General features: G+C 45.6%; 1 protein-coding gene across 2 annotated transcripts in view; it reads left to right on the forward strand.

The window, feature by feature from the left end:
- LOC127033027 (chromatin remodeling regulator CECR2) overlaps positions 1 to 17,525 on the forward strand; it is a 139,414-nt gene that overhangs the window by 75,571 nt on the left and 46,318 nt on the right. For both annotated transcript variants that reach the window (XM_050920805.1, XM_050920815.1), the window contains exons 3-6: positions 12,286 to 12,469; positions 13,935 to 14,074; positions 14,633 to 14,737; positions 15,404 to 15,453. In XM_050920805.1, the coding sequence (XP_050776762.1) occupies positions 12,286 to 12,469; positions 13,935 to 14,074; positions 14,633 to 14,737; positions 15,404 to 15,453 (479 nt within the window). The remainder of the gene's footprint in view (positions 1 to 12,285; positions 12,470 to 13,934; positions 14,075 to 14,632; positions 14,738 to 15,403; positions 15,454 to 17,525) is intronic.

A 17,525-nucleotide genomic window follows, 5' to 3' on the forward strand; every position in this document is an offset into this window, starting at 1 on the left:
ATGGGTAACCCAGCAATAGGTCTGTTTCTCAACAGATACAGCACCATCCTCCAAATGACCCAGTGCTGGAAAGAAATGGATGAAAGGCAGCTAGCACAGACTATAGCCTGGTAAGCCAGAGGTAATACTAGCCAGGGGAAATGCGTTCAAGACCTGATCAGGGCACTGACCTAATAATCTATCAGGGGGCATTTGCCTTCTGTCACACTAGTGCATAGGCTGTGAGGCAGTGGCAATAGATACCTTCTTTCATCCTCACCCAGCCAAGAGACTAATCATTCCTCTTGGATCCAGATGTAGTCACATTGATCTATATTTCATTGCTTGTAAGTTGAATTATTGCAACATACTGAACGTGGGGCTGGCTGTCAAGGTCACACGGAAGCTATTAACTAGCAAAAAAAAACATGACCTGAGCACAATACAGCCATGATTCTCACACACTATAGTGTGTGTGTGTGTGTGTGTGTGTGTGTGTGTGTGTGTGTGTGTGTGTGACATAGGTTTCATTCTGCATTACCTGAGAGTGCAAATCTTCAGACTAGTCCATTAAAGGCTTTAACTATCTAGACTGCCTCTCCATCGCCAAACCACCAAAGCAGGGGCTCTCAATGAGCATGCTGTGATTGACTTGTGTTGAGGATGAAACTTTCAGGAACCTGAGAGAGATCATTCTCAGTGAAGGGCTGACTGTGGTACTCCTTATAACCGGAGATCAGAGTGAGCCAAAGCCCTTGTGACTGTTCCGTGAGGTGTACCTTTTTACCCAAGCCTTTCTTCACCAAGGAATGGACAACAGCCTGGCATTATTTTTCAGAGTTTTTAATCTAACAGCAACCGAAACAGGAAGGCTGGAGCATAGGGTCCTTTGTGGACAAAACAGGCAGTTCTGCCTCGTTTTCAGTGCCCAGATTCCATGGTGATAGATTCACTAGAAATCATCGTATCATGGTTAAAACACTTGTCTACTCTACAAGACAAAGCTGTGTTTCAACAGTGTCCGGAGACAACCATGTTCCTCCCAACTGTAGTTTCTACACTGTGGATGGGACCTGAGACAAATGTGAAGGAGTAATGGTTTCAGGACGGTACTCTGAAGGGGTAATGGTTTCAGGATGGTACTCTAACACTAAAATCACTCACTGCAGGTGTGGGGCTAGTTGGGGTGTACATTAGCTGACTGGTGCACATAAATGGGGGAGGGTAGAGTGGTTTGGGGATTAGTTTACTGAACAAAGCCGTGTGATTGCACTTCAAAATGCATTCTCATGGGGACACTTGATTATGTACTGTTTCGACAAACAATGACAGTATCTGCAGAAACATACAGCAAGCACAGTTCATATTACAACAATGTTCCACTGAAGAAAAAATATTGAAAACTATGTAAAATCTCTTGTTTTTCCCATGCATTGAGTGTAAATAAGTTTTTTTTATTCACTTGTCACTGCTGACTAAATGGTAGTCTTGGCACTGGTGTTTTTATAAATATATTGTGTTGAAAACAAAAGGATTCAGAAATTTTTGACGTTTTTTCCTTTAAGCCAATTAAGCAGCTCAGAAAAAATGCAGCTGCCCAAACCAGCACTTTATCTTCAGCCAGTCTTCCCTAAAACTAAAGTGACTGTAGTTGTTGTTTTTTCCCAAACCCATACGAATAATTTGCCCAGTAACTTGTCTCGGGGTCCAGTCCTCCTGCCATTAAAGTGACAAAACTTCCCTTGACTAATGAGTAAAGGATTGGGCCTTTGGTCAAAAATATGTTAATTTTAGGTTTTATTTTTATCCCTTAATGTTTTCTTAACTCTTTTGGGCCATCGTTTGCATACACTCACTGTCTTCCTCTTGGCTGTTCCTCTCCCATCCCAGCCAGCCGGCAAATACAACTCCTCTCCACTTGCTAGCACGCCTCTTCAGCTGTTACTCTGGATTCCCTGACTGCTCCACTTTTCTTCCCCGCTCTGCCCAAACCTACAAAACTTGTATACAATCCTGTCCTGGGTCAATTAAAAATACGACTCATGCACTTCCCACCAATGAACATCTTTAACCATGGTCCTATGCTTTTCATCTTCAGAGTATTTTATAATCAGACTTGGGTCCAACTCTATTTTTCTTTAGGGCTTATTCTCTTTTTTACATCAACTAGTTTCTCTGGATCATTTGAGTGAACAGACTGGTGCTTTGAGATGAGAGAATGCCAGAGTCTTGGAAGGGGCGGTGGCTGGTGAACAAAGCAGTTTTTAGGAGGGACATTAGCAATTTCATGTGGGGCAATAAGAGGTTTTTAGTGCCCAGCCTGAAATTCACTTTCATGCTATGGGTGGGGAGAGTAGACTTGCAGTGCAGCACACGTCACCCTGACAGTTGTGGTGCCACATCCTCCCTGGCTTAAAACCTACATAGAGGACAGTTAGCTGGAGAACCCTCCGCCCTCCCAGAACTTCCTGGACTTGCCTTTCTGTTGCCTCCATCTTACTTTATGTATTGGAGAACAGCTCCACACTGGTACCCTCCTGCTGTTACCGGAGAAGGAGAGACAAATAAAACAGGCTCACACATACATGGATACTTGGAGCTCGAAAGGGAAACTGACAAGACAGCTCAAAGTAACAGATATGTGTGATTTCTCCTGTGCTGCCTTTACCTAGCACATCCAGTTATAGGCGTTGTGGAGCAAAGATTGGCTGCTTCTGTTTTGTTTTAACAAAACAGTGAAAACTCTAGGTAAATGTGGGAGGTAAGATCAAATAGACTCTCCTCTCAGCCCCTGTGCTGTTCCCAGGCTTCTGCCGGTCTTAAGGGAAAAGCTGCTTCAGAACAGACAGATACAGGTGAAGCTTTTTCTGTTTGGTCCAATATATATATATATATGTCCCTCTTTCTTCTCGCCACCAAATAACATTCAGTCGTTCCTAAGCCATTCCTTAGTATTTGCCAGGGGTGAGTGGTGGACATGGAGAGGATACTAGTTAAGAGTGGAGTCATATGGAGCGTTCAGACCACCACAAACTCTCTGGGGAAAGCTTGCGAATGCCAATCTACTACATTGGCTTGTGAGGTGAATTCACTTCCTCCACTGGTGCTTTTGGTGAGCGGGGAAGACAGTTTCTGTTGGTTCAGTAGTCTGGCCTTGCCTCTGGTGTGGAGAAGGCAGGGTGGGGGATATATGAGATCAGTGGCAGGACGTTTTGGCTCAGAGCAGGTGAGAGAGTATCATGGTGTTTCCCTGGAGTGGATAAATGTGGTATAGGAGTGCTGAAATGTCTGAGCTGAAAAAAGTTTCTCTGTTGCCATGTATTTGTACTGTGGCTGCTGGGAGCAGTCTCTAAATGCAGAATTGGAACCTCTCCTAGGGGTTTGCAGCTGCGGTGACCTTGCTGCTTTCCTTTCTTCCTTTCTGCTCCACTTTTTGGAGGGCGGTAGAACAACATGCCTGCCTCAGCTGTCATATCCAGGTTAAGTGGTTGTGTTTGCTTCTGTCAAGCTGGCACATGCTTCTGTGATGTGATCTCTTATTAGATTAGACAGCACCTATCAGATCTCCAATCCCTCAGCTTCCCTGGAGATTTCCCTCTGCTCCAATGCTGTTTCTATTCTATCTCGCTGTGGGAGTCAGCATGCCAACTGCTCCCTTCCTTAGCTTTTAGTTATGGAGGATTATTTGAGATGGAGTGGGAGTGATATGGGAGTATTTTGAGCCACACAAGCTAAGCTGTGAATAAATGGTCTTGGTTTCTATTAACTAACTCCTTCCTCCCCTAAACTTGGATGGATCAATAGTTCAGCTGAGAAAACACTAGATTCCCCAACACACTCAACTATATAAATTAGAGGTGGAGAATTACCTTGCTAAGCAAATCCTTCCCACCATTAGATTTCCTGCCCCCTGCTTCAAATCACTCTAGATCAGGGGTTCCCAAACTATGGTACGCATAACCTGGGGTTATGCGAGACATCCTGGGGAGAACATGGGAGAAATTGTGTAATGGTGGATTTTATTTATTAATTATTTTATGTATTGCATTTTCATAACTGGCTGCTCAGACGAAGCTTTAAAACTCTGGGAATTTTACATAAAATACGGTAATTAATTTACTTCAAGATGTACCAAGAAGAACACAGATACACAGAGATGCTGAATCACCGTACAGTGCAATGGTAGTATACAGCTCAACAACTGTCCAGTCTAACTGAGCTCAGAACTTAATCAGGGCTGGGGATTTTTTTGGTCGTATATGTTACATTATAACTATATCTGTATGTTACAGTGAAATATGGACAGATGGCTAAAGACGGGTAATGTTAAGAAGAACACACAAAATATCAGTGATGAGAAGGGTAGGATTATGCAGGCAACTGGTAGATCTGGAAGGGGATATGCAATGAAAAAAGTTTAGGAACCTGTGCTCTAGAGGAAATGCCTGACTCACCCTATAAAGCCTATAGGGCTGTAAAGTCTTTAGTTTTCAGTCTGTTCATAGAGTTGCCAGTTTAATAGAGGCTTGAAGTTTGTGTAAATGACACATTGGGGCTCTTGATGCAGATTCCAAGGCCAGGGTACGTAGGGAGTGCTGATAGTGCCTTGACCTTTTCAGAAGACCCAGAGGCATTTTGCAGGGGTGTGGAAGCTTCTGATGGATCTCCCACACTTCAGGCTGTTGAATTCAGGAGACAGAATTGGACTCTGAGGCAGAGGCTGACTCATTGTTTGTCACCACTTACTAATCCAACTGAGTTCATTTTAATAGTTTGCGCTAATGGTTTGCAACAAAGCAGTGTGTCGTCCCCCCCCATCAGAGGGGAAATGTCATTGGCTCAGTAAAAGTAGAAGGAAAGAGGTAAAGTGTGGGAGGAAGGTAGTGGCATTGTCCACCCTTGAACTCTTGGAGCCTCTTTCTTTTGTCCCCCCACCTCCAACCCTCCCACATAGTCATGTACGTAAACCAAAGGAGTATTAGAGGGTTGACTATCCGGGTGCTGTCTGAATTTGGAAAGCTGGCTGTGTGGATACAGATGGGTTCTTTGACATGACATGGTTTCTTGGACAAGAGGCCATCATGTTCCATGCCTTGAAATTGCAGAGAGATCATTTAAACTTTGATTTCCCCCGTTACGCTTCTTTTCCTGCCCTTGCCTAGGAACCATTATTACTAGTGACCCTTCGTTTGTCCACAGCTCCCTGCAGAGTCTGCTAATGTTCTCCAAAGAGTTCATGTCACCTAAGGGTGGTATGAGGCAAGGTGTTCCTCACCCCTGTTGCACTGGTTCTGCTATGCTCTGTCCCTGTATAACTCTGACACCTGTCTGGCATGGCAGTGCTAGACCATCAGGATTATTCCTTTTTCCATGCCCTGCATACAGTCTAAACCGGTGCTCTGAGGTTGCCTATTTTACACTGGCCTCCACCAATTTCGATAACTCCCTTGCATCACAGAAATCTCTGAAGGAGGTAGAGAATATACTAGTTAAACTATTTTCCCTGAAGGGGTAATACCTTGTCCCCTCCATTCTGCCTGACTTAGCTTTTCAGTAGCTTCAAAGACTTTAGCCTAGGGTACAAGCTGGTCCTTCGAACTTTCCTCCCCCTCTAAAGATAAGAATGCTAATTTGTACAGTAAAAAAAGGCCTCCATTGTTAGCCATTGCCCAGCCCAAGGCCAGGCCTGCAGCTGTAACTCACATTGCTTCTGATAAGGTCAGCCTAACCTTTCTTCCTTTTTTGACAAGCCATGATAGACTGATTGATTTGTGAGGGAGAGAACCTTAGCTAGGCACTTACATTTTTTTGCCTCTGAAGTAGGCTTTGCTTCTTCTGACCCATTAGTGATATCTGACTGAGGTCATCTCAACAAACACCAGAAATCCTCCCCACTTCCTTCTAGAGGACTTGCCTTTGTGGGAGAAAAAAAAATTCCCTGCTTATTCAGAATTAAGCTCTCCTGACCTCAGCTATTACTACTGCCCTTACTGTAGAGGGGGAAATATCTTGTATTCACCTGTCCGTTAATGCTCTCATTAACACTGGAGTGACTCCCAAAACTAAGTTTGCCCCTTTTTGTCTGTTGAGAAACCACACGCTGCCAGCTGATAAGGGAAAACAAATGTCCTTCGCTTCCAAAATGGACTCCATGGTGGTCGTCTGTCCTGTTGAGATATTTGACTATTGAGCTAGAGAGAGACTTTCCAACAGCCTCTTCTGTATACTAAGAGTCATCTCTTCAGGAAACCTATAGACTTCTGCTGATAAGGACCTTGCAGGGGGAAAAAAATGGGGGTGCGGCGGTATTGTTCTGGCTAGCCAAAAGAAACCCAAGTCTGTTTCAATTTTCACAGCTGTAACCAGACGTAAATATATCTTTCATTATTTTCTCTTATTGGCCAGGCAGCAGAGGGAACTTGTAGAGTGACCATTCCTTTCACCCCAATGTTTCTTGAGGGGAAAGGTTGAGACTCCTGGTCTCATTGTTTCCAGATTCCTTCAGTCTACCATTCTGGAGAACTCTTGGGTAGGGGGTAGAGGAAGACTACTTCTGGGCCCCCGTACAGTCTTGAGGTTACGTCACATTTCTTAGTTCTGTCCCAAATAATGTTGCTTCCCTCTCAAGCTTAAAACATGCATGCCATTGTCCCAGCTTTCTGTGGCATTTACTTGTTCGTTGTTACAAAGAAAATAGGCAAAATGGTGAAGTAGCATTTAATACACAAGAGATTTAAAATACAATAACATGACAAATATTGTAGCAATGAGTCCAGCCAACTATTTGACGTCTGTGAACCTTCAGAATGCTCAACTACGTGTGCCAGGGTTAGCTGAACATCAACCATAAAAAATTCTGCCTCAGGTATATTTCCAGTTCACTATCGCTCCTTTCCTTTTTGATCTAATATTGACAATCAGAAGTTGGTCTGGGTTTTTCTGTTACAAAATTGGCAGTGGGTAGCCCTTGTAAGAAAGGATGATGTGGCAATAATTCTATACTTGGACCACTGTGAGGGGCCTGGGTTGTTCTTGATGGGAAGTGGAGATAGACTCTGGAACTGTGTTACTGAATCAGGTTATTGGTAAACAAAACAAGTCTTGTGTCTTCCAGTCATGCTCTGTCTTGGAGTCTGTTTCGGAAAAGGTGCAGTCAGCCTCCCTCTTAGAAGAGGACAGTGAAAATCATAATAATTTTTTAAAAATTGTGTCAATCCCAACAATGCTGCACTGCCTGAGAAGGGATTTCAGCTGTTTCAGACTGAGGTCTTTCCCTGGACTGTTTTGTGGGCCAGATGTCTACAGCTCTATTATGTCTTCTCCCAAGCCCACCCTCCACAAGCACTGGACAAATCTTACCATTTTCCCCCAGCCCTTCTGAAAGCCTCCCATCTTCTTGTGGTTGTCTCCTGTTCCAAAGGATCTCCTTTGGGACCTGACTCTGCATATTGAGCACAGATAAGTGCCTGAAAGGAGGTTCACTCAGCATGCAAGATGGAATCAGGAGAAATACTCTTTCTGAGAGAAAATTGCAGGTCACTGCACTAAAACACAGAGCTCTGAGAAGAGTGCTTTGAATGCAGGGAAATCTTTTGTTAGGGCACATTGCTCAGTACTGATTATCTGCCTGTGGGAGAAGTCCTAGGCTTCTCTTTCCTTGAGTAGAAATGGTCTAAGCTGCAGTGCTGTCCTCTTGGGAGTGGAGTATTTATTTCTCTTAAGTATGTAAACCCTGATGCCCAGATGTAGGAGCCCTTCTGTTGACCTGTTCCCATCCTCTCTATGCTAAACTGCCCTAAAACTTTTGCAGCTGCTACTACAGATCATGAGCCACTCACATAGTACCCATGTATTAGGTGCTATCCAAATATAAAAGAGAGTGTGATAATACAAAGAGTATTAATGGCATGATGGTTTAGAAAACAAAGAGGAGGGCAGGGGGAGGGAGATGGTGTGTGTGTCTGTGTATATATATATATAAATATGTATTATGGTTCCAAATTATCCTGTAACAGCCTTTATAGTTACTTATAAGTGTCTTTGTGGAGGTACATCTTTGGGAGAGTTTTGTCTAACATTCCTTTGTTTTAGAGTTCTATGAAAGCTCTGACTCGTTGGGTCTGGGTGTGAAAGGGTGAGATCTAGAGTTGTCAAAACTTGATGCTTTATGACTGGGGACTCGGTTCAAAAATCCCTTTCCTGTAGCTGCAACTTACCTTCTAGAGAGAGGTCAGGGTATTTAATCAAAACTATTTTTAGTCCCCAATAGAAACAGAGTGTTTTGACCAATATTGGACCTGTCTTCCCTGAAACTGGCAATCAAATATACTCCTTTCTTATGAAAAATCTCCTCTTATCATTCAGGATCCGCAGAAAGATTTTTTTTAAATGCACTGTTCTGAGATCTATAGAATATCTCAATCCACCAATTAATCCTTTCAACTTTAAATACCTTCATTATGCAATGGAAGGACACGTTTTTCAGTATCTAGCCTTGCCATTTGGCTTAGCATTGTCTCCAGCAATTGAACTTTTGTCTAAGGCTATGTCTACACTACAGACCTTACAGTGGCACAGCTGTACAGCTGCAGCTGCACTGCTGTAAAGTCTGCTCTATGCCAGTGGGAGAGAGCTCCCCCTCTGGCATAATTAAACCACCCCCAATGAGTGGCAGTAGCTATGATGGTGGTAGAGCATCTCCCACCAACATAGCACAGTTTGCACCAGCGCTTTTGTTGGTGAAACTTGTCAATCGGGGTGTGTTTTTTTTCCCCCAGACCTCTGACCGACAAAAGTTTTGCCAACAAAAGTGCTAGTGTAGACAGAGCCTTAGTTATGGTGATTTTTGATAACCGCAGAAGAAGGAATTATGCAAATCTCAATATCTAGATGATCTGTTGCTTTGCTCCCAGTCCAAACAGACAGCTCACTGGTATTCGCAACAAGTAATAAATCCTATAGACTCAAGGGTTTATGATCAGCTTCAGCAAGCGTTCCCTAACCTTTTCACAGAATGTGGTACACCTTAGGACTGTGAAAATGGTCGAGATCTAGGTATAGTGTAGAACTTATCTTGATGCCCCACCTTAATCTGGTGATGATCCTTCAACTCCTGGACTCAGACACTGTTAATGGACAATGCAACACAAGACCTAAGCATGTCCACTATCTGTAAGGGATCACCAACAGGAATCTTTGCACAGTCAGATCACAATCTTTCCAGCAGGTTCTTCCATCTCCAACACAGGGGGACTGCTCCAAAACCCTTTCCAGAGGAGAACCATTAATAGAAATATTAGAGGTGAGAAAAATCATGGATGTTTTTCTGACAGGCTGTGAAATCCACATATGGACCCATGCTTGTCTGGGGGAAATGGCCAGCCTGAGAGAGGAGGATAAATATAAATTGGTTGGATGGAGTTGAGGGTTATTGGGAATGCCGTGAGACATCTGGTTCCCATCTTGTGTTCTCATTCTGTCCTGATTCAAAGCGCCAAACACACAGCAGCAGCTTTTGCAAATTGATGAGAGAGAGACTGAGCACTCCTGAGAACAGAGGCTGTGTGCAGCTGATATCGGGCTGACATTATGTCTAGTTCTAGCCACTTATGTAAAAGTAAAACTCAAACCATTTTGTTGAGTCAACAACCCCTGTCCCCAGAGAGAATGTGAATTAAATGACCAGGTCCTTCAGATCATCTTTTGGAAATGGGGACCTTCATAGATCAATTCGTTTTCTCTGAGCAGCAACAAAAATGGAGAGCAAGGAAAATCAGTGCATTCTCATTCCAGTGGTCCAATTGTCTGATGTGTGCCACGCCTTCTTTTCCAATTCTGGCTCAGATAGCCAGAAAAATCAGAACAGAGAAAGCCATAGTGCTCCTGATAGCTCCTTCTCGGCCCCATGGGCCCTTGTTCTCCAGGAACCTGGAAATGTTGGTTTGGTTCCCCCGAGATTCTGCCTTCATTAGATGATCTTCTGACTCAAAGTTCAATAAGATTCTGACATCTTGAACTTGAGAGGGTAGAATTTGGATGCTGTTAGTTTGTGGCTTTATTTCTTCAAACCTGGAAGGAAGTTGTCTGAGATTTTATATAGTTAGCATATTTCCAGGAAATGGGGTCCAGGCATGACATCTGTTCTAAAAGTGTGTCAAATATTGCCTCACTTCCTTATTTGATGACTTTAATAAAGATCTAAATGTTTAAGCACTGTGTGTGATCAAATAGAAGTTTTAAGGGCGCTCAGTCTATAAAGAGAATCTGATATCCTCCTGTCTGCAGGTTTTCAAGGCAGTAACCAAACATTGCCCATTTTAAAGTTCCCAGTTGCAAGTTGGAAATTGAATTTGGCCCTGAAATGTGTTACAGAACAACTGTTAGAACCAGTGGCTGCTCTTATTTAAGATAGAAGGCTGTATGTGTTGATTATTTTGTCTAACAAAAAACAATTTCTGCACTTTTTACCCCACAAAGTGGGTACTTCAGCTGGCACAGGAATTCTTCCTTAAAATAATCCCTCCTTCTTATGTCAGTAGAAATATTTCCTTCTTATTCAAGGAGGTCACATTGCATTTAATTGATTGGGAGGTTAGCTGGGCAGAATAAAGACAGTCAGAAAGGCATGTGCTTGTTTTTTGTTTCTTGGTTTTTTTTTTGGGTCATAGGTGGAAAAGAGCAACGGCAGAGCTGCTAAAGCCACCATATCCAATTCTATACAAGTATCTGTCATTGAATACTATAGGAGGTCAGGTAAAACTCCTTCAGGGAAATGGGGTCAGTCAACAAGGAGTCATTTTCCACTTGAGGTGCGGAAAGAAACAAGGTCATATGGAGTAATCTGCAGAGTGGGGACATAGGCATCTCTTCACTCATTTATAAGACACTGTCAGGTGGACGTTTCTTCCGCAAAGGCTGTGGCCATCAGGTCCTGCAGGTTGCCGTTCTATCTTGACCCCTCTTTCCTATCTTTTCTTTCTTCCTCCTTCTCTTAACATCTGACCTTTTTGCTAGTTCTCAGTAGTCTTCCTCCAGACTGATGATGATCTTCTCTCTGTTTGTTAAAGATTTAATGCTTTTTTTAGTTACAGTTTTGTATTTGTTTGTTTTGTGGCTATTCTGCAGTTGTGGCATAGTTCTCTGCATTGTCTAGGGCAGTCAGCTGGTGCCAAAAAGGATCCAGTTGAGCTGCCTCCATGAACACATGTGGGAATGGCTATCTGGTAGTGTCCAGTCAGGCACACAAACTTCCTGTGTGTGAGAGAGAGGCATGTTTGCAGCTACAGACCACAGGTCTGGAACGCTGGCAAGTCACAGGAGTCAGGCAGTGGCACCACTCAAATGACAAAAACAAAGTTTTAACAGTCAGTGCTTTATCTCACCCAGATTCTGTAGATTGAAACTTCCACGCTCAGAACAAGTTGCATCTTAAATTAGACACACACTTATTTATCTGAGCACAGTTGGCAATTTAAGGAGTGACAGGGCAGCGCTTGCACCAGAACTGTTACTATTTACAGCAACCTTCAGTGTAAGGTGAGGACAAGAAGTTTAATATGGTACTGTGGGCAAGGTGGGGAGATAGTGGCAAAGGAGATTCAAAGAGGAGAGTATTGTGGTCCTATTGGCAGGCAAGGAAGATAATTCTGGTAACTGCATTTTGGCCAGAGAGGACAGAGTAGTCCGGACATAGAGAAGTGTTTTACCCTTTAGGACAACAGAGGGCCTGACTTCCAAAATGATTTGGAAGAAGGCTCAGGAGTTGGTAATTGCCTGGCTGTACGGCCAGGGAAAATTCCCCGGATATGGCCAGGGAAAAGAGAGAAACGGGTGACCCTGGTAGATAGTGATGTTGTCAGCTAAAATGGAGGAAGGCAGAAGAGGATCGGAATTGTCTGTGAATGCTCCATTGCATCTTCCCTTTATAAAAGTCAGAGTCCATGCTGATGTGAACAGCTACCTAATGTGATGAAAAGAAGGGAGACTAACAAAAAGGTTTTAAATGATGCAAAATTCTGTATTGTTGCAGTTAGGAATACTACCAGAGGTAGGAGAGAGTCAAGCCTAGCTGCACAGCTTTAACTAGCCCTAGCTGTCCTAGGACACAGCTCTTAAAAGCATTTATGAAAGTGTCCCAGTGTCAGTCACTCCACTTCCTGCTGCATACTAAGTTCAGTTAGGTTGTGCTGAGCCAGCAGGGCACAGCTTTCAGCCTTGCCAGGCTCTTATAATTTCATTTCCCACCCCCACTAAGTCCTGTCTTTTGCATATTAACTTACAATAGGGGGGACTTGTTCTCTTGATTAGGTCACAGACGTTTCACAGCTACCTTGAGGACATTATCAACTACCGCTGGGAGCTGGAGGAAGGGAAACCCAACCCCCTACGGGAATCCACTTTCCAGGATCTGCCGCTGCGCACCCGCGTGGAGATTCTGCACCGCCTCTGCGATTACCGGCTTGATGCAGATGACGTCTTCGACCTCCTCAAGGTGCTTTGGGCCACAGCAGCTGTTGGATGGGGAAGATGACAGCTACAGGGAGCTAGGCTGGGTTGTGAAACCTAGGTGGGGATGGAGGAAAATGTTTGCCTTATGGAGGCTGTTTTTCCTTTTTCCTGCCACTGCTTGTATACGTCAGCGAGCCTCCAACCAATGGAACAGGGCCGTTTAGGGGCTGATGCTCCTGTGGCATTTCTAGTCTGTCCATTTGGGGAGCAAGAAGAGACTGGGGATTTGAACTATAGCTTGGAAGTATTTCTCTCTAAAGTCCATTTTTTCTCTTTGTCTCCAGACCCAGCTTTGGAAATATTGGTGACTGGGTCTCCCCATTCTCTCTCCTTCTATAATGTTCAAGGGGTTGGGTTGGGTTGGGGTTTTTTGAGCCAGCATCTTAGTGAGGTACATAGGTTTCCCATAGTCTGTATATTTTATGGGTTTGGAGATGTAATTTCTTTTAATCTAAAAGAAATGTTTTAAAGTCATGTTCTTGGTGGTAGTGCAGTGAATAAATAGTCGTGTTGTTTTTTCCACCTCTGGAGACCTGGGTTCAGGGGCGGCTCTAGATATTTTGCTGCCCCAAGTATGGCGTCATGCCGCGGGGGGCACTCTGCCGCTCGCCAGTCCCGCAGCTCCGGTGGACCTCCTGCAAGCATGCCTGCAGAGGGTCCGCTGGTCCCAGGGCTTCGGTGGAGCCGCGGGACCAGCAGACCCTCCGCAGGCACACCTGCGGGAGGTCTACTGGAGCCGCGGGACCAGCAGACCCTCTGCAGGCATGCCGCTGAAGGTACCCTCCCTGCTGCCCTCCCGGTGACTGGCAGAGCGCCCCCCGCGGTATGCCGCCCCAAGCATGCGCTTGGCGTGCTGGGGCCTGGAGCCGCCCCTGCCTGGGTTATGTCGGGTTACAAAGGATCTAGGCAAGTGGTAGGGTCTCTCTGTCATGGATGCATTCACAGCACAAACGTCACTATGTAAATTGGCCTGATTTGGCTACATCTCTGAAGACCGTGACTTGAATATCTGGCAGTGCTTCCAGGGTGTTGACAGCTCTGTGGGAGCAAGGAGTGCAGTTCTGTCCTGCAGCAGTGCCCCTACCATCCCACATTATTAAAGTGTATTGGGAGAGCTGTATGTGGGAAGTTTCCACGGTGCCTCCCATGCTTGGTGTGACGCTAGCCAGGGCTAATTAGACCTTCACTGTCACGAGAACCAAAAATGAAATATTAAAACTAAAGAGAGCATGCAAATTAGAAATGCCAGTCTAAATCTCTCCCTAGGTGGAGAGGGAATGTATTCTTTTCTCTAGAGTAATATCTTCCCAGAACTGCATCAGAACAGATGTGTTGTGGGGGGTGGGGCGGGGTGTTTGTGGAGGGATGTCAGCGTATTTTGAGTGACAGTGCGGCTGTTTTTCAACTTGTCACTGTGTCTCTCACTGCGTGCTCCCAACTGAATGCAGGGTTTGGATGCAGACAGCCTCCGTGTAGAACCACTGGGTGAGGATAGTAATGGCGCCCTCTATTGGTATTTCTATGGCACTCGTATGTACAAAGAAGAGCCAGTGCAGGGGAAATCAAATGGAGAGCTGGCTTCAGACAGGTAACAACAGCTTTGAAGTTTTCCTAATTTCCACACCGCCTGGGTAAACAGGGAGAAGAGGGCAGAGCAAGTGGAGCAGAATGGACTATGCAGCAATAAATTGGAGTTAAATAAAATCTGTTTGACTGTCACTGTTGCTGGGAGGGTAACGGTGGCCTGAATTTGTGCAGGTAAAATTGACAAGTGCACCACTAACTAAATACTGATGTAAGGCAACTAAAGCCATACATAGCCTTCATGGCACTACAAAAATCTGCCCGTGGGGTAGGAAGATTCCTCTGCCACTATCACCGCATTCCAAGCAACTTGCCCCTCGGAGACAGCAACAGTTACGAGTCACTGTCTGCTCCTGAATTAGTTACCCAGCTAGTGGTAGTCCATCCTTCGCTCCCTCCCTCCCACTTGGCGGCTGTAGTTAATCTCTCCCCTAGTTGGGCCCATAGCAGCTGTTCTGATTTTTTTTTTTTTTTATTCTTTCCCACTCTTCTCTCCCTCCTCCCCTGCCAGCCACAGTTCCTTTCTTCAGGAGATATTTTCTAACCTTTCATTGTGTTGCAGGGGAAGTGGGGGCCAGACAAACACCCCAAATGTTCCTGGGAAAACAGGCAAGAGACGAGGGCGACCCCCAAAACGGAAGAAACTGCTGGAGGAGAATCTGTTGAGGTATGGAAAAGGGTGTTCCTGGAATGGTTATGTGATATACTCTCATATAAGGAGGAAAGCTGGCTGGTCTTTCTTGGCATTGATAGTACTGATGCACCTTTTGGGGCCTCCCATTGGTACTGAAGATCCCCTGCACCCCAATATGTGTTTTTCCATTTGGGAGTCCAAAGGTAATTCTCCCTGCAACCATATCCCCTGAAGCCCGGATCTCAAATCATCTTGTACAGACAGGCTGGGTTGGTACTTCGGTGTGGACTTTAAAGAAAATCCAGGTGCTGCAGGAAGCAATGTGGGTGAAACAGTGGATGCTGTTCTTCCCACTGAGTCCGTACTGACCCCTTTGAGCTGCATGTTGCTAGGGGACACATTGCAGCTAGAGCGACTGTATTTAGATGCTATTTTAAATGAAAGTCCTGCCTACCTGAAGTCATTAACGATCTCCTGGTTCTATCCACAAGAGTAAGGGATGTTATATCCTGGCCACATTCCAGGTTTGCCATTTACATAATTTTCCTTGAAGTTTCCTTCAGATAGGATATTTCTCACTTCCTGTACAAAATTTATGTGGTGTTTGCTGTGCATTAAACAGCTGTTGCATTCTTCCCCAGAAGTGGCTGCATTTCAGCGGCTGGTGATGTCATTGCATAATTGCCTTTTTCTTTATAGGGAGAAGGCTGAAGAGAACTCACTCGTGCATGAGACCCAGATGAAAAATGGTAAAGACATTATGGGAGGGTGGGAGGAATTTGATCTGCTATTGCAGTTTTAAAATCATCCAAAGCTAAGAGAGACAAGATTCCCAGGGAAGGAGGAGGGTCTGCTTAGTGAGAGTCTTTCTGAAAGTGGTGCCCTGTGTCTTTAGCCCGATTGGTTCTGATTGTATTTGGCATGAGCAGTTAAAGAAATAGACTAACTTATTCCCAGGAGCCTAGGCAGCCAAATGCTTCCTGTATAACAAGGCACTGTTTTGGGATGAGGAGTGACTAATGAATTAGGTTATTGTGTGAGGGGCCTGAGTTTGGAATAGGCTTGCAGGGGGAACCCTCCTCTACTCACACACTAAGATCAATAGAGAAGGACTATGTATGGACAGATGCTCTCCTGAGAGGGGGTGAGCACAGGTTATGTGGACACACATCCTGTTTGTGGTAGATGCATTTTGCCCTCTCTGTTAGAGAGAGAGAGTCACCAGGGTGGGTTGTATTGTAGGAGAACAAAGTATTCTCCTTGTCTGTCTCCCATCTGGTGTCAGGTGTATACACTGTCAATACTGTGTAAAACTAGGAATTAGGGAAATCTATGTTCCAGGTCCTTACTGGGGAGCCCTTGGTCCACAAGGAGTTAATGAGGTGAGATGCCAATATATTGTGACAGTTTCTCCAAAGGGACTGGGTGGGAGACTCATTTCTCAAACAACCAGTGAGAATCCACTGGTCTGAATATTACTTATGGGTTAGACCTGCCTATTCTTCTTTGAGTGCTTGCTCATGTCCATTCCATATTAGGTGTGTGTGCTCGCCACATGCACCAGTGCCAGAAGATTTTCCCTCAGCATTGTCTGTAGGGGACCAGTTTTGGCCACCCTCCAGAGTGGCACCCTCATGGCACAGTATAAGGGGCACAGTCGGCTCCCTCTACCTTCACTTCCATCTTGCTGCCAGTGACAGTGCTGGAATGTGTGCTGCTTCAGCTAGCGTTGTTTCGTTCTCCATCCTTGCGAACTTTCTAAAATCCTGTACTATAGCTAGTAGTTGAATCAGTTACCCTTACTAGTAGTTCTTGAAGTCTTTGTTAGTCCCAAACAGGACTCAGCCTGGGGACGGGGCATGCCCCGGTCCCCAGGCTTTAAGCCCTGCGATCGTTGCAAACAGCCTATGCCCATCAGCGATCCACATAGTAGCTACCTAAGTTGCTTGGGCGAAGGGCACATAAGCGACATGTGGGTCCCCGCCTCAGTGGCACCATTCCCCATCGCGTGGGACATCCCGCCACCGCTCACCCACCCAAAGTCATCACGCCTCAGAGAGGCAGGCTCAGCGGAGCCCTTTTTGGTTCCTGGACCTTGGGCACCGACAGCGAGATTCGAGGCGTACCTCACCGGGAGCTTGGTGTTGATCCACCAAGGCATGCTCCTCCCCGGCAGGAGCGCCTAGACCTACCCCTTGCACTGCTGAGACCTCAGTACAGATCCTGGGACCAATCAAGGGACCAATGCCACCAGTCACCAGACCGCTGTTGTCAGTCTCCAAGATGGGGATCGCTGCGTTTGGGAAGTTACTCTCAGCAATCGGCTTGTGATAGCTCCTGGTCCCGATCGACGTCCTAGTACCAGTCGGGTAGCATAAGGCTTAGATAGCCAGGTTTCCAATGCCAATCCGCTGAACACCCGTCAGTCCCCGAGGCCCCGACCAAGATGTTCGTCTCACTCGGACAGGTCTGCCTCCAGGCACAGCAACCGGCACCAGACAGATAATAGCCCCCGCTCTGCCCGATGCTGGTCGCCGGGTAGCAACCACTCCAGCTCCAGCACCAAGCAGGGCTCCCTAAGTGCGGGGCAGCTTCCAGTGCCTGTGGTGCTGCCTATATCATCAGCACTGAAACCTGTCCCATGGCCCCAGGCACAGTGGCCAGTGCCATGGTACCTATGGAATCCCTGGGGGTTCACCCAGCCTTCACAGGCCGCCCGATCGGTGTTGGGAACCTCGGACAGGCCAGCAGCTTCAACATCCTAACCCCCTCCAGTCCCCGAGACTTTAGGGGGAAGGACCCCACAGGTCCAGGAGGACCC

Source organism: Gopherus flavomarginatus, chromosome 1, assembly GCF_025201925.1.
Source record: "Gopherus flavomarginatus isolate rGopFla2 chromosome 1, rGopFla2.mat.asm, whole genome shotgun sequence".
In the NCBI taxonomy this organism is placed as follows: Eukaryota; Metazoa; Chordata; order Testudines; family Testudinidae; genus Gopherus; species Gopherus flavomarginatus.